At 65.5% G+C, this 16,241-nt stretch overlaps 5 protein-coding genes across 5 annotated transcripts; 2 read left to right on the forward strand and 3 right to left on the reverse strand.

The window, feature by feature from the left end:
- Positions 1 to 816: 816 nt before the first annotated feature.
- PFL1_02483 (uncharacterized protein) lies at positions 817 to 4,432 on the forward strand (the record flags this gene model as incomplete). Its single annotated transcript, XM_007880000.1, has 2 exons — positions 817 to 1,420; positions 1,503 to 4,432. The coding sequence occupies 2 exons, from the start codon at positions 817 to 819 to the stop codon at positions 4,430 to 4,432; spliced, it is 3,534 nt and encodes a 1,177-aa protein (XP_007878191.1).
- A 159-nt stretch (positions 4,433 to 4,591) lies between these two features.
- Positions 4,592 to 7,503, reverse strand: PFL1_02484 (uncharacterized protein; the record flags this gene model as incomplete). The annotated part of the gene is made up of 5 exons (XM_007880001.1): positions 4,592 to 4,696; positions 4,792 to 4,878; positions 4,988 to 5,131; positions 5,224 to 5,379; positions 5,476 to 7,503. 5 exons carry the CDS (start codon positions 7,501 to 7,503, stop codon positions 4,592 to 4,594), a joined length of 2,520 nt encoding a protein of 839 aa, XP_007878192.1.
- Positions 7,504 to 7,828: 325 nt separating this feature from the next.
- Positions 7,829 to 9,885, forward strand: PFL1_02485 (uncharacterized protein; the record flags this gene model as incomplete). Its single annotated transcript, XM_007880002.1, has 2 exons — positions 7,829 to 9,182; positions 9,272 to 9,885. 2 exons carry the CDS (start codon positions 7,829 to 7,831, stop codon positions 9,883 to 9,885), a joined length of 1,968 nt encoding a protein of 655 aa, XP_007878193.1.
- Positions 9,886 to 10,030: 145 nt separating this feature from the next.
- On the reverse strand, positions 10,031 to 11,355 carry PFL1_02486 (uncharacterized protein; the record flags this gene model as incomplete). Its single annotated transcript, XM_007880003.1, has 2 exons — positions 10,031 to 10,788; positions 10,887 to 11,355. The coding sequence occupies 2 exons, from the start codon at positions 11,353 to 11,355 to the stop codon at positions 10,031 to 10,033; spliced, it is 1,227 nt and encodes a 408-aa protein (XP_007878194.1).
- An 839-nt stretch (positions 11,356 to 12,194) lies between these two features.
- PFL1_02487 (uncharacterized protein) lies at positions 12,195 to 14,809 on the reverse strand (the record flags this gene model as incomplete). Its single annotated transcript, XM_007880004.1, has 3 exons — positions 12,195 to 12,533; positions 12,665 to 14,227; positions 14,342 to 14,809. 3 exons carry the CDS (start codon positions 14,807 to 14,809, stop codon positions 12,195 to 12,197), a joined length of 2,370 nt encoding a protein of 789 aa, XP_007878195.1.
- Positions 14,810 to 16,241: the final 1,432 nt, after the last annotated feature.

Raw genomic sequence — 16,241 nt, forward strand, 5'->3', positions numbered from 1 at the left:
GACTGCCACCTTCTCGAACATGGCCTCTGGGGAACAAAGTCGGTGATCGTCGTCAGGTAGCTCCATGTCGCGCACGCTCTTGGCCGTTGAAAGGACAAATGGTAAGGCGGGTGTTGGACATGGTCGAGCAGAGGACCTGAGACGAGCGAGGTGATGAGGCGGTGGCGTCGGCGTCGGCGTCGGCGTCGGCGTCGGCTTTCCCCGCACTTTTGCGAGGCCGCCCTTTTCCCGCTGCAGACTCGACGGCGTCGGCACACGAAGCAAGCAGCGAGCAGGCACCCACCCAGCCTGCCTGCCTGCCTGCCTGCCTGCCTGACCTGGCCTCTTGACATACCGCCAAGGCAGAGATTGCCGTTCTACCGTACCCGACCTCGACCATCAGCCGAGCAGAGCGGCCACCCGCGGGGTAGGGTAGGCTGGGCTATCGTAGCACGTAACAGCGCTAGCCCAGCACCACCTGCAACACCCGCCTTAGCCTCTTCCGCTCCTCGCCTCCTCCCTCCCCCATCATCGCGTGGCCTGCCAGCTGCAGACGGCCGGCTGACAGACGACGAGTCGCCAGCCACCCCGCACTCCTCTCCTCACTCTGGGGCCGCCCAAGGCCAATCTCTTGGCTCTGGACAATGCAGTGCCCCCGCTCCGTCAATCCTACCACCATCCATGACCCCTCCCTAGCCCCTCCGTATACCCCGCCCGCCCCCTTCCGTCTTGTCAGCGAGCGACGACGAGGGCTCCCCTCGTATCTACCCGTCTAGATCCATCTATCACGACCCGCACTGGCCCCGCCTGGCCTGCTCCCCGACCTGACCGCACGACATGGCCACGACGGTCCCCACCTCTGCCGCCACGACGGCGGCCAACAAGGACAAGCAGAGCAAGGACCGCCGGCGCCAGTACCGCTCCTGCGACCGGTGTCGCTCGGGCAAGCGGGCCTGCGACGCATCCTACACATCGGTCGCAGAGGCCCTCGAGAACCGCGTGGCCTGCTCCAACTGCCGCAAAAAGGGCCGCACCTGCTCCTTTAGCTATGTCCTCAGCATCCTCGGCATGCCCGGCGGCCTCCCTGCGCCCGCCATGGCGGCGGCTGCCAGCAACAGCAACAGCAACAGCAGCGACAACGACGACGCAGCCAGCCTCGAGGCCGACGAGCTCGAGGCAGCTTCGGCTGTACCAGCGCCCGACACTGATCGAGCCTACCCCGGAGCGGTGGCGATCAAACGTGGTTCTCCGCCCCAGACCCAGGCCAGCCTGCCGGCCGCTCCAGTCAGAAGAGGGAGCAACTGGGATGCCGGCGCAGCCCACCACCACCACCACCAGCACCCTCAACGTCCGCCGAACCGGCCTGTAGCCGTGCGCAGCCTGACCGGCTGGGACGCAGGCTGGGACAGAGTCCAGCACGACGTACTGCAGTGCCTTCAAGGTGAGCCGAGGCGAACAGATGTCCTGCATTCCATGTCTACCGGCCCACTGACCAACGTCTCCACTGCCGGCTCTCCTCGCAGGCGTATCGTTCCAGTCGACCTCGTCCCGGCTGACGTCGAACCTCGACCGGATCTATCTCAACGACGGGCTGATTCGCGTCTACGAGGGCGCCGCCGAGCAGGCGCTGCGGTGCTGGGTGACGAGCTCCAATACACCCTACACCCTCGACCGCCTGTCGCAGTCGTCGGGCAAGGACCAGGGCGCCAACAACCAGCTCGTCTACTGGCGCATCTGCGAGCTGGACCGGGGCTCGCGCGCGCTGCTGGGCCGCGACAGCCCGTCCGAGGACCGCGAGATCATGGAGGCGTTCCACAGCGTCATCCTCGCCTTTGCCGCGCAGTGGGCGCCCAACTGGATCCAGACCATGGCCGCCCAGACGGGCCAGGGGCCGCACGAGGGCGGAGCGGGACTCCGCGCCACCGAGAACCGGGTGCGCCTGGCGCTGTGGGAGCGGGCGCGCGAGAAGCTGCAGGCCGTCTCTGGCCTCGACTCGTTCCGCGTCATCTTCTCGCTCATCATCTTTGCCTGGACCGAGAAGCCGCGCGAGGTCCAGGAGCGCGCCACGGGCCGCGTCGACATCGACATCGCCGACGAGAGCTGCGCCCTCGACACGAGCAGCTGGCAGTCGCCGGCCGAAGGCAGCACCTTGCTCCTCGTCGCCGCGCTGCGCAAGCTGCTCACGATCCGATTCAAGGTCGAGAGCAGGCGACGACGCGGGCTGCTGCCCTGGACACCCCTGACGGCCAAGAGCGGAAGGAACGCGGCGCCCGGCGTCGAGGCTTCGGGCGAGGGCAGCGACATCCAACGGGGTCTCGAGGAGAAAAAGGAGAATGGCGCCGCACAGGCCTCTGCTACCCCCTCGTCTTCGGCCGGCGCCGCCCCGGCCGCCAGGCAGATCAGCGACGTCAAGCGCATGGAGGAGACGTACCACATGGTATTCTGGCTCTCGATTGTCATCGACACCGAGACGGCGGTGCTGCGAAAGCACCCTCCCGTTGTCTCGGACGAGGACAGCGAGGTGCTGCGGTCCATCCCCTATGGCGGCAGCGACGACTTTGGCCAGGGCAGCAGCGCCTCTGACGGCGGCGTCAAGGGCATCTGGGACGACTACATCATCGACTACAGCAAGAAGCGCACCGACGAGCTGGCCTGCAGCTGGCCGTGCGACGAGGCCAAGGCGTCGGCGACGCTCTCGTTTTCGACGCCCGTCAAGGTCGTCCTCTTCCGGCAGATCAGCCGGCTGCAGATGTCGTTCTGGAGGCGCGCCTCGAGCGAAAACGTCGAGCAGCACATTGCCAGCGGCCTCAACATTGTGCGCCACTGGAACGCCGTCTACGCCCCGCTGCTCGACAGCTGCCGCCGCCACCACGGCGCGCTGCCGCCCTCGATCCAGTCGTGGTACGTGCTGATCGCGTGCCCGTGGTACCTGGCCGTGCTCCTCTTTGTCGAGATGGTGCAGACCATCGACATGGCGGGCGCCAGCGACGGCCGACGCCGTACCGAGCGCGCGCGGTCGGGCACCTTCCCGCGGCTGCGCGCCCAGGCGTGCTCCGACATGGCCGCCATGATCGAGGCCATCCAGGCCACCGACTTTTCGCACGGCGGCACCTTTGACTTTGTGCGCGACTCGGGCGGCACCGTGCTGCACACCGAGCCGTGGACCGAGATCCTGGTGCACTCGGTCTCGGCGGTGGCCAAGACCGAGATCCGGCTGCACGACGGCCTCTGCGCCCAGTTCCGCTGGAACGAGCTGCAGGACTCGCGCCACCGCGTGCAAAAGTGCCTCTGGGCCCTCGAGCAGCTCTCGGACCGCTCGCCCTCGGCCAGCCTCGCCTTTGAGCAACTCTCGGCCCTGGCGCACGCCCGCACCAAGCAGCAGTTCCACATCGAACAGATCCCCATGGCCCGGCCCGTCATGCCCGACCACGCCATGGCAGCGGCGGCGACGGGCGGGCCAATCGGCTCATCCCTCGCCGATGGCGGCGACGACAGCCTCACGCCCTCCAGCCTCGCCCAGGTGCTCGAAGGCTTCCAGGGCCAGGGGTTCGCACCGACGTCGGAAGACGACCGGTTCTCGACCGACCTGGCGACGCTCGACGACAGCGCCGGCTCGGCTGGCGACTTTTTGGAGCTCTTCATGTCCAAGCAGCACCAGCACCCGCATCAGCACCACCACCACCACCAGCCGGACAGTCCTGGAAGGCGTCAGAGCGGTGTCGGAGCCGGCGCCTGCGACGTCGAGGCGAGCTCGGACGTGTCGCGCTCGACGCTGGACTCGACAGCGGCCGCCGCCTCGCATCTGTTCAACAGCAGCGACCGGCACCACGACAACACCGGCTGGCGAGCGGCAGACGCGTCGACGACGACGACGGCGACATCCGCTCCTTACTCGTCGAGCGCGTCGAGTGGCAAGCGCCGAGCCGAGCCGAGCGCGTGGATCGACGAGGAGCTGGCACCGGAAGAGCGACCGCGCAAGGTACCGCGGCGACACCTCTCGCCGACGCTCGACGTGCGCGCCGACCGCCAGTGCCGCTCCAAGGACGAATGCGAGACGTTCTTCTCGCCGCCGCTGCAGGACCGGCCCGAGTACCGCGACGAGGCGCAGATGGACGAGGAAGAGTTTTACGTCGACGGGCGCGCGGCCGAGATGCTGGAACATCATCACCGCCGCTCGCGACAGCGTCAGCAGCAGGCGGCGTCGACGACGTCGTCGTCGTCGTCCTCGTACCATGGCAGGAAGAGGCAGTCGCGCAAGGCGGCTGGGGTGGTCGACGGGTCTTTGGCAACGGATGGGATTGAGGCGGCGGCGCCGACGACGGGCGGCGCCGGCGCCGGCGGTGGTGGTGGCCATGACGCAGGGGCGCACGCCTGGCTTGACGTGCCCGCCGCGACGGCGGTCGTGTCCGACTGCGACGTCGACTGGTCCTCGATATTTGCGATGCCGATGTAGAGCGGCGTCCATGGTGGTTTCGTTTGGCTTGGTTCGTCGTAGGGTCCTGTTTGCTCCCGTGTCCAGATGTACTTGTACCCGTCGAGATGCTCGCGTAAAAGCCTAGACTTGCGATCACCGTTGGAAGCCCGATGGCCGGCACGAGTGACGGTCGGCGCGTCAGATGGTCAGGTTGTCCCTCCAGGCCTCGTAGGTGCGGATCATGGCGGGGGTGATGCGGCGCTTGACGGCCAGGGCGGCAGCCTCAAAGTGACTTTGCGAGATCTGGCGAGGCGATGCCAGGGACAACAGCGACAGACGTCAGCCCTGGCGGCGATCCGGGCGTGTCGGAGGCGAGGGAGGCAAGCGGGGGTACTCACGAGATCGACTGAGATGTCGAGGTTCATGGCTACCAAGCCGGCCTCCTGACAGATGGACACGACTTCGGCGCCCGAACAGCCGTTCGTCTGCGGGTCGCCGACGTGGGATCAGAGAGAGGGCGGGGATGATGAGCCGTTGTCCACACTCGACACAGTAAAAGGGCAAGGGTCAAATACGAGGAGAGGGCGAACGTACCATCTCGGCCAGCTTGTCAAAGTCGAGCGGGCCCACGGCCATCTTCCTGGTCTGGTTGATGAAGATCTGCCGACGCGTGGCGAGGTCGGGCGGTCCGACGTAGAGGAGTCGGTCGAGACGCCCCGGGCGCAGCAGGGCGGGATCCTGGATTCGCAATACGACGCGGTGCGGGAATGTCAGCGAGGCGATTAAGAAGGCTGATAAAGCAACGAGGGCCCTCAAGGGAGGAAGCTCACGATGATCTCGGGTCGGTTCGTGGCCGCGACAATAATGACGTTGTGCAGCGCCTCGATGCCGTCCATCTCGTTGAGCAGGGACGCAATCACCCGGTCAGAAGGTCCGGACGAGTCCGGATCGCTGCTTCGCGTCGTCGTCAGAGCGTCAATCTCGTCCTGCCCAGCCATCGCGAAGCACAGAGAACCAAGTGGAACGTGGTCAGGGTCGAGTGGCGCGCGTGGCACGGCAGTGATCCGCGGTGGAACACTCACAAAGAAGACGATACTCGGCGCGGCGTTGCGCGCCTTCTTAAAGACCTCCCTCACCGCCCTCTCGCTCTCGCCGACGTACTTGCTGTACAGCTCCGGCCCCTTGACTGCGATGAAATTGAGACCGCTCTCGGTGGCGAGCGCGCGGGCGATGAGCGTCTTGCTGCATCCCGGCGGGCCGTAGAGGAGCACGCCGCGCGGAGGCTTGACGCCGAGCCGCTCAAAAACGGCCTTGTGCTTGAGCGGCCACTCGACCAGCTCGCGCACCTGCGAGTGGACCGACTTGGACGACAGCCCGCCAGCGACGCCCGGCGCCGACGGTGCGGCGTCGGACCCGGCAATGTCGGACCAGTAAACTTTGGGCGCCTCGAGGAAGATTTCGCGCATGGCCGAGGGCCGGACGAGCGCCAGAGACGAGAGGAAGTCGTCGAAGGTAAGTCCGTCGTCGCTACGCGATGACACGGCACTGTCGAGAGCCATCGAGCTCAGCTTCTCCTCGAGACCGCTGCTGCCATTCACTACGTCCATGGCTCCGGCCTGCCGATCAAACGCCCTCCGCACCGCCAGCATGCCCGCCTCGCGGACCAGCGCCGAGAGGTCGGCGCCGACGTAGCCGTGCGTCCGGGAAGCCAGGTCCTCGATCTGCTCCGGCGTGAGCGAATGCGGGACGGCCCGCAGCTGCGCAGTGAGGATCGAACGTCGGGCGTCGGCGGTCGGGATACCGATTTCGATCTCGCGGTCGAGGCGACCTGGCCGGCGGAGAGCGGGGTCGATGGCATTGGGGCGGTTTGTGGCGGCGAGCACGACGACACGAGGCGGGCCCTTGCTGTTCCTGTTGGTGAGCGAGCTGGCCAGTTCGCCATCGGCACCCTCGTCATCGCTGCCGCCATCCTGCTCGGGCTCGTCGTCGTCCATTCCGTCGAGCAGCGTGAGCAGCTGTGCGACGACGCGCCGCTCGACCTCTCCCGCGCCGTCTGCATTCCCGCCATCGCCGCTGCCGCCCTCTCTCCTCGGCGCCAAAGCATCGATCTCGTCGATGATGACGACGCATGGGCTCTTTCGCCGCGCCTGGCGGAAGGCATCCCGCAGCTTGGCCTCGGTCTCGCCGTGGAATGCCGACGAGAGCTCGGGTCCGTTGATGGTGAGGTACGACGAGCCGGTCGAAGCAGCGACGGCCTTGGCGAGCGACGTCTTACCCGTTCCCGGTGGGCCGAAGAGGAGCACGCCTTTTGGCGGACGCAGGCCGTACTGTTTGAAGATCTCTGGCTTGGTCAGAGGCATCTCTACGAGTGCGCGGATCTCTTGGATCTGGCGATCCAGACCACCGAGGGAGGCGTAGGCAGCCTGAATGCGCTGCTCGTCGGCAGCGGCCGCAGTGGTGGCAGCATCCGAATCGATTGTCGCTTGGCTCTCGACCTTCTTGGCGGAGACGAGGCTGACCTGAGTCTGCCGAGAGACGAGGAACACCGAGTTGGTCCTGTTCGGTGATGTGGGGAGGGTCGGAATCTGCTGAGCTTGAGCATCCTTGGCCGATGCCAAGACGAGGGTGTGGGAAGCGCCCTGGAAGGAGAGAGTGAGAGACTGGCCGAGATGAAGGCACTCGAGGTCGACGAGAGTCTCTTTGACAAAGACGCCGAGCAGCTCTTTGTCCTCTGCCGACATCTTTGATGCCCCCTGGAGCGAGAACTTTACGCTGCTTGCGACAGGTAGCTTGGCGGAGCGATTGGTGGGTGCGGCAGGGGAGAGGGTGACGACATCGTCGGGCTGGATGCCGCTGGAAGCGAGGAGCAAGGGTGGCAGCTGTACGGCGGCAGCATCGAGCGAGAATGAGGGCCACACTGTGCCGACCGCAAAGACGTCTTTGCGAGCATCTGCGACGGCGGCGACGGGGTCTCCGGTCTGGAGCTTGAGGGAGCGGAGGATGGGGACGGGGACGAGGATGCGTGAGCGTGCTGAGCTGGTCGAGGTGGCCGAGGGCTGCTGCACGGTGAGCCGCGGCGCCGAGTTGGTCGAGGTTGTGGCCGCGTCCATGTTCGCTTAACAGCGCAGAAGCCGTTGCTGTGAGCGGGAGTGGTGATGAGGGTGGTGGTAGTGGTGGTAGAGTGTCGATGACTGAACCGTTGGGGATGGCGAGTGAGCAGCGACCCGAGATGGTGGAATGAGGCAAAGCAGAGGGCGGCGGCCTCGGCCATTGGGAAAATTCTGGCCGACGCATGGGCCACGGGCGCAGCCTCAGCCCGTCTTCCGAAAAAGGAGCCTCGACGTTGGGGGGACCGAACCCCTGTGTGGCTCCTTGGTCCTCGTTCTCCCTCTTCCTCCATCGCTCTACATCTCCCTCTTCAACCCGCCACTCCTGATGTCGCTCGACAAGACCCACTACGACGTGGCAATACTATCCACGGCGCTGCCACAGGCCATCCTCTCCGCAGCGCTCTCCTCGGCAGGCCTCTCGGTCATCCACCTGGACCAGCACGACTACTACGCCGACACCTGGGCCAGCCTCACCCTCTCCGAGCTGCATCGCTGGGCAAGCCACGAGCAGCCAGGGATATCCCAGCTTCAGCTCCGGTATCCTGCCTATGCAGAGGCACAGCCGTCGTCAGACACATCTTCCCCCTCTCCCTCCCGGCCCGCTATACCCCAGCAGCTGCTTCACCTCGACCGACACTATGCCCTCTCGCTCGCACCCACCCTTCTGCCGGCGACCGGTCCGTCCATAGACGCTCTCATCGCATCCAACGTATCCTCCTATGCCACTTTCCGCCTTCTCGAGCATACTGCCGTCTATACGCCCCCGACCTCGGGCGCCAGCTCCAGCTCCAGCTCCAGCTCGACCAGCCGCCTGGCCCGCGTGCCCAGCAGCAAAGAAGACGTCTTCAAGGCGAAATCGCTCTCGCTCATCGCAAAGCGCAAGCTCATGAAGCTCCTCTTGCACATCGCATCCGACGACTGGGACGCAGACATCAAGGACGACGCTGCGCTGGCGGACCGGCCCTTTGTCGAGTACCTCGAACAGCGTCACAGGCTCTCGCCCGACCTCGTCGCTGCAGTCGCGTACGGCGTCTCTCTCTGCTCCTCGCCCCTCGACACCACTCTCGAAGCATTGCAGAGAGCCAGGGCTCACCTGCAGAGCATCGGCCGGTATGGCAACTCGGCCTACCTCGTCGGACAGTACGGCGGGGCGGGAGAGCTGGCGCAGGGCTACTGCAGGGCCTCGGCCGTCAAGGGTGGCATGTTCATCCTCGATCACAAGATCGAGAGCTTGAAGCGGGTCGAAGAGCCATCAGAGCAGGCAGCCGGCGAGGGCAGCACGTCTTCGAGAGGCCAAACGTGGCAGGTCCAAGTGGCCGGAATCGACCAGGGGATCACGGCCGACGTCGTCGTCTCGAGCGACGAGATCCTCGACAGCCTCGCCGCACCGCAGGTCTCGCAGGCGGCAGGAGCGGCGCCACCCGCGGCAAGCTTGGACACGATCCGCGGCGTCCTCGTCTTCGACCGGCCAATCGACTTCGAGGCGGGATCGAGAGAGTCGCAGCAAGAGGGCGAGGCCGCCGAAGGTGCGCAGGCAGCGCCGCAGCAGCCGACGCCGCCCGAGACTGGGCTCCTCGTGCTTCCTCCGTCGACCATTGGCGAGGGCGCGGCGAGCAACCAGAGCACCGTCATGGTCCTGATGATGGGCGAGGGCACCTTCTCGTGTCCCAAGGGGCAATGTGAGTTCCTCTAGCCGGCCTTGCGGCGGCATTCTCCGTCAAGTGTCCGCCAATACTCACCTCGTCACGCCTCCCCGCCTTTCGAGCAGACGTCTACTACATTCAAACGCAGGGTGACGGCAGCTCCAAGCTGCCCAAAGAGGTGCTGCAACCCACCGTCGACCTGATCCTTGACCTCGCCTCGCAGACGCGCTTCCCGCCGGATGCCAGCGTCGACGGGGGGGCAGGAGTCAAGCCGTTGCTCGAGCTCTTCTACCGCCAGAGCCCAGCCTCGCCGCCGTCGGTCCAGTCGTCTTCGGAGTCGGATAACGATGCACCGATCCGCATCGCCCTCCCGCCGAACCCTTCCATCACCTCGCTGACCGATCAGGCCGTGTCGCAGGCCGAGTTGGCCTACTACGACGTCCTGGCTCAGCTGCATCGGAGGCGGTGGGGTGTATCGAAGGACGTGGCCCGAGAGAGGGTGATGCAGGTGGCGGAGACGAGGAAGGTGAGGCGGAGAGGAGGCAGGAGGAAGAGGGATCCGGCAGAGTACCAGGGCCGTGGTGGCCGGGGCGAGGACGATGGGGTTGCGGAACAGGGCGAGGAGAGGGAGCAGGAGGCTGAAGACGACGGTGCAGACGAGGACGAGGAGTATGGTGTCGTGACGTTCTTTGAGAAGCGGGAGGAGGAGGATAGGGATGGAGGGGAAGGTGAGGATTGACAGAGTGGCAGACCGATGACGACGAATAGAAAGACGGCCAGATGCAGGCCCAGCCCACGACATGATCTCGAGTCACCAGACCATGCTTGCATGGCTCGCCCCGATCACGACGCTGCGCGCCCCCTTCGTTCAGCATCGCGCCCTCTCACTTCCTCTTGTTGAGCTTGTTCTTGAACGTCTTTGACCCGCCAGAGCGGGGCGAATCCGCGCCCCTAGACCCGCCCTTGCGTGCTCGCTGAAGTGTGTTGGGCTTGGCGCTGCCGCCGCGCAAGCTCTCAAAGGCATCCTCGCTCCTCCTCGCCTTCTTTCCCTTTTTGCCGGCGCCCGAGTAGCCGCCGGTGCGGAGGAGGTCGCCAAACTCTTCCTCGATGCCGCCCCCGACGCGGCGCTGGCCGTCGCGCCCGCTCGAGAGGCCCGCACCGCCGAGAGCGACGTCGGCCTCGTCGCGCATGCGCTTCTTTGCGTCGCGCTTCGACATGACCAGGCGCGTGAAGTTGTCCTCCTCGTAGTCCTGCATCCGCTGCAGCGCGCGCGCCCTCGCGCTCTGCTGCGACGCCACCGATCCGCCCACGCCCACTCCGCCCGAAGAGATCTCGTACGGGTTCGACGACAGGCCCGCGGTGAGGTCGGCGAGCAGCGCAGAGGAGCGCGCGGAACCCCGTCCGCTGTCGCGCCCGCGCTTCGAGGACGAAGCGTCCGGGTCGTACGCCACCGGCGCCAGCTTCGGTGGACGGTAGACGGCCGTCTTGCCGCCAGAGTCCGACTCGGATTCGGACGACGAGCCGCCAGCATCCTTCTTGCTGCGTTTCGCCGTCTTTGTCTTGCTTGAGACCTTGTCGCTGCGATCCGGACGGGCCTTGTCGTCCATGAACGCCGACGGGTTGGGTCGGAAGGCCAGCAGGTCTGTGGTTGCCATTGGGCCAAGGCGAGCCGGGCGACGTCAGAAGGCGTTGCAGGAGGCGGGGCCGCACCAGCAAGCAACGACATGGACTTGTACTCACCGACGGCCGTCTCCTCCTCCTCGTCCTCTTCCTCGCCGACCTCATCTTCGTCCTTCGCCTTGGGCCTGACCCTGCCGAGCGCGATCTCCCTGTCCTCGTCCTCGGCCGCCCTGAGCAGCTTCTCGACCTGGTACCGGAGCCTGCTCTCAAGCGGCTTGACCTTTTCGAGCACTAGGCGGAGCTTGACGAGGTTGCGTACGAGCCGGGCGCCGTGGCTCTCGGTGAGCGAGTTGCCACTCATCTTCCACGCCGAGAGCAGGACGAGGTGGTGGAGGTAGTCGAGCAGCACGTCGTTCTTGAGCGTCAGCAGCGAGATACCGTCCGGGTAGGTGAAGCTGGACGGCGTCTTGACGATGTCGTTGCACAGCGTCGTCAGCGTCGAGGCCACCGACGCCACGTCCTTTTGCAGCGACTTGAGCAGCGCGCCGATGGCCGACGACTGCGAGGATGAGGCGGTCGCAGACGCCATCTTGTCGAAGTCGTGTGGAGGCGTCGGTCCTGCTCGGGAAGGCGAAGTTGTGCGCTCGATACAGAAGCTGGCGGCCGTCGATGGGTGGTAGAGTCGACGCGCGATAGCCAGGTTGCGCTGCGATGCCGTCAAGTGGTGGGGTTGGTGGAGTGTGGTGGAGCTTGGTGGTGGCTGGAAGAAGGCGGGGTCAGGGCCTGGCACCCAGCCTCAGAAAAATTTGCCCGCGCCCGGAAGATGGGTTGGCGCTAGGCCACCCTTCCGAGTCCCGAAATTTTCACCCGGACACGCCAAGGCTCAGTCGAGTGTGGACACGCATCGCCGAGGGCTCGCCGGCCGTGGGCGTGGGTCACGAGGCCTTCGAAGCAACTGTATCCCGGGGTGCATCAGGATTGTGGTGTTAGCTCCGCATCGGCGGGAACCGAATTATTCAAAGGTGTGCCAATGTTGTTGCATTTTCTGGTCGGCGAAGACCGTACACGGGTTCTACATGGAAGGGCAAAGTACAGAAGGGCGAAAGAGACAGCGTGATTGGAGTGCGGGGGAGGGTTCAGATTGTTCTCAGGTTGGCCGCAAGCGCAGAGGCGCGGGCCGGCTGTATGCAAAGGGAAATAGGAGATCGTCGCCGCTCAGGCTCAAGCCCGAGCGAAGGAGTTGTTGGGTGCTGCGAATGGCGGTGCGAGGACAGGGCGGGACCCTCCGGGCGGCGTCCGATCGTCCTGGCCATCTTATCTCTTCTCGGATGTATGGTCTCGTCGGGTCAGGGTATAGCAAAAGGAGCAGAAGTCGGGAATTGGGGGGAGCGACAGAGGATGCTAGGAAGCGGTCGGTCACGGCGTCGATCAGTTCTGACCAACGGCGATGGCCGACGTGGGGAACGAGGGAGCCTTGACCCTGTCCGGAGGGCCGGGCAGCGTGCGGCTGGGCGCGTCGCAGCCGCCCGGATACAGCTTGTTGCGCGGCCATTCGGCGCCGTAGCCGCCCTCTTCGCGCGTGTTGCCCCACAGTGTGAGGTTCGGGTTCGTGTAGGCCTCGAGGTGTCGGTTGATGTAGTCGGCCGTCGGGTAGTCCGGAGGGTCGCAGCCGACGTTCGTCTTGCCGTCTGGCTGGTACACTCGGATCCAGTCGATCGCCATCTTCGCTGGCCATTTCAGCTTGCGCCACGATGGGGTGCCGAAGTTCTAGAGGCAAAGAAAGGCAAACGGCGAGGCGAGGAAAAAGCAGGGTGTCAGCACCGGTTGTGTACTCGAAAGCTGTGCGCTCTGCACGCGCGACGACCCCTGCGAGTGTAACGGCCAGCGAATCAACTCACCTGACTGATGCCCAGGTTAGCGATCAGGTACAGTGGCTCCGTTGGGACGACGCGTTTCCCAATCTGCGCTCGGGGGTCGGGGTCGAAGGCCGAGTGCATGAGCTTCCACGCCGGCTTGCCATCCGAGATCCACTCGATGTAGCCGTCCTCGCCCGGCTCGTACTCAAAGCCGTACTCGGCGAAGCTGTCGTCGCCGCCGTACTGGACCGCGACCTGCGAGGCCGTCGAGACGCCGCTGAGCGCCTGCTGCGTGTTTTCGCCGTTGTACGAGTTGAGGTGCGAGTCCGGCTGGAAGAACTCGTAGGCCGGGCCGGTGGTGTTGGTCACGTTGTACATCCAGTTGAACGGCGCGGCCTGCAGAGACTGGGAGACGGTCATGCCGATGCGGCCGTCGACCTGCGCCTCGAAGACGTCAATCTCGGGCGCGGAGCGGCCCTTCCAAGAGCCATCCGCAAGCTTCGGGCCCGGGTGGTCCTCGTCGGGGCAGGTGCAGGCAGAGAGCCGCTGACCGGGAAGGAACGAGAGCGCCTTGGCGTGCTTCTTGCGGTTCCACATCACGTCACCTCCTGTCTGCGCGGCGATCGGATTGCCGTCGGCGTCGGTCTGGTTCATGAGCGTGCCCACGTCGCACTGCTGGTACGTGTAGGGCCAGTTGCCCTCGACGCTGGCGCCGTAGCCGGCCCTGCCGAGGTTGCCCATGGTCCAGACCGCCGGCCAGAGACCGGGCACGTCGGCAGCGCCCGGCAGCCGCACCGAGGCGACGAGGTAGCCGCCCGTGAAGCAAAACTTGTTCCAGGTGCTGATCATGCCGCCGCGGAAGTTGAGGTTGTTGGTCTCGACCTGGTCGAGGGTAATCTCGAGGGCGCCGTCGCGCGTCGTCACGGCCTCGGGCGAGTACCACTCGTAATTGTTGGTGGCCCAGTAGTGGAGATCGACGGCCTCCCAGAACGGGTCGTCGCCCGGGTAGAAGGAGCGGCCGTCGGTGTTGAACTCGTCGGAGAAGACGAGCTGCATCTTGGTCTCGCCGTCGAGGCCGAGGATGCTCTTGACCTCCTCGGGCGTGTCGGGGTCGACGAGGCCGTTCCGCATGCCCGGGATGCTGGCGATCTGGCCGGTGGCATTGGTGCCTCCCAGGTTAAAGGCGCCCTTGGTGCTTTCCTTGATCCGGGTGTAGTACGAGAGGATGGGGTAGCCGGCAAAGAGCATCAGGAGGCCCATGCCCAGCAGCGCAATCACGCCGAGGTTGAGCAGGCCACGCGGGCCCATCATCGAACGCATGGCTCCCGGCTCCTTTTCCTCTGGCGCCTCGGGGTCGTGCAGGTAGTCGTCGGGCTCCGACTTGCCGTCCATGGTGTCCCACGTGTACGGGTTGGAAAAGTAGGCGGCGGCCGACGAGATGTCTGCGTCCTTCTCGTCGCGGTAGAGGCCGCGATGGCTGTTGCCGCTGCCGGGGGAGCCCGTCAGCGACGATGGCAGACTGTACTCGTCCGTGGCCGCCCTAGGGTTGATCCTGTCATTGCGTCGGACGAGCTGAGCCGGGCTCTCGGAACCCTGCTGAAGGTGCTGTTGGTGGGGCGTGGTTGGTGGGATACGGTAGTCACCGCTGTCAGCCCTATTGTCGGCGCCCACCTCTCTGCTGTCATGCGCCCTTGTGCACTGCAGCACGTCCCCACTCACGTGGTTGGAATGCGACTGGTAGCTGTGCTGCCGCGATGCGGCGTCAAAGTCTGGGTGGAAGTAGGAGCTGAGCAGCGAGTCGTTGTTGGAACCTCTTCTGAGCAGGTTGGAGGTGCTACCGGTGCCTGCTGGCTCCATTGCGCTGCTGGTGGTAGACGCGTCACGGTTGGTGGCAGGGGGCGCAAGTTGGTTGGGGCCGGCGTCGCTGGAGCGCAGGTTGCTGACGCGCTTGTGGATGGGGAGGCTGCCGCTGCTGCTGCTATGCCGCGACGACTTTGTCGATGAGGGACGCGTGGTGGATGGGGAGAAGGGGACCGGTGCGCCGATGCTGATGGTTTCTGCGTCGTTGGCGTTGGTGGCAAAGGAGATGGTGGGGAGGACGTAGGAAGCCTCGCTGTCGCCGAACGGGTCTGTCGAAGAGGTGGCAGCCGCATCGGCGGCCGAGCCACCCTGCGGTGAGGGCTTCATCTTGTCGCAGGCTGGGCGGCCGGCGGTGCTGCAATGGGATCGGACACCTCTATGGAACTACCGGTATCGTAGATCGGCCCCCGTCGAGTCGTGCGCGAACGATGCAGATGTAGGGCCAGAGGGCAGCGTGCCGATGGGTGCCGTGCAGAGCCGAACGTGGGCCGGTGCAGATCAGTCTTGCGGTGGTGGAAGAGTTCAGGTGATTGGGCGAAGTGGGGCGGGTTGTCGACGAAGAGCTGGGAAGCTAAGGTAGGGAGAAGGAGGCAGGGCGGCAGGCGGGCAAAGGACGATGCGGTCGCGAAGGTTTACGTTGAGGGGGAGGCCGGTAGAGAGAAAGGCTGCCTCCGTCTATTTACGGAAGTGAAGGTGCGGCACGGCGGGGCGTCGTCAAGTGGCGTCCCTGCTTGCCTTGCCGAGTTGCGAGTCGGTTTGGCCGTGTAGGTGGTCGAGAGGCTGCTGCAGCATACAGTACACGAACGTACGGGCCAGAGGAGACGAGGGTGCGAGGAAACGGGGGCAAGCAAAGGTGACGGGCGGCGCGGGCCACGGTGGTATACATATCAGGGCCTGCCTGTATGTACGTACAGGTCGGTAGAAGCGCCAGGCTAGGCCAGGCAGCGTACATGACGCGAGGCAGAGGCAGAGGCCGAGGCTGAGGCTTGGAGCCGTCGCCTCTTGGTCGCGAGCTAGATAGAGATCAAGCGCACATCTGACCGCCGCGCGGGGCCGGGCTCTGGCGTAGCGTAGCGTAGCGATGGGGCCTATCTCATGTCGGCGATCAGAACGAAGAAGCGGGACGAGGGTCGAAGAGCAAAGGCAGGCAGAGCAGGTAGAGACAGCCGTACGTCGTGCAGGCAGGCAAACAGGCTAGGCAAGAGTGACGCAACAAAAGGGCGGAGGCGAGCGGGCAGGCAAGCGGGCAGGCAGGCAGGTAGGCCAGCCAGCAGGCCTCAGGGGCGCAAGCAGGGTCGGATGTATGCACGTAGGCGGATCGTCAAGGGGAGGCCGGCGGCAAGAGGTAGGGGGCAGCTGTGAGGCTGCGCTGAGCTCGTGCCCGTGGGCCGTTGGCGAACTGCAGGGCCAAAGCAAGCGCGGGCGGCGGTCGACGCCATCGCCTCGCTCGCCCATCGCCGTCGTCGTGGCGAGCCTTGCTGCCCGCCAGGCCTGCCTGCCTTTGCGACGGCGTAAAAGCTTGCTTTAATTGAAGTAGAGAAGGTCACGGTGGCGCCTCGCCCCCTTCAGCCACCGGCCGGCCGCGTGTGCGCTTACCGTGTTTTGGATGCTGTGTACCAACTCGATACGGTCAGCTCGACAGGTAACCAGCTGCATGCACTCGGAGCAGGGAGGAAGACGAGAGCGCAGCGTCGACGTGGGCAGCGCCCGAGAAACTGGGGGTCGCTCCCCAAAATTTGGGCCAGCCGCTTCTGGCCTG

The sequence above is a fragment of the Pseudozyma flocculosa genome (genome assembly GCF_000417875.1).
Source record: "Pseudozyma flocculosa PF-1 unplaced genomic scaffold scaffold00007, whole genome shotgun sequence".
NCBI lineage: Eukaryota > Fungi > Basidiomycota > Ustilaginomycetes > Ustilaginales > Ustilaginaceae > Pseudozyma > Pseudozyma flocculosa.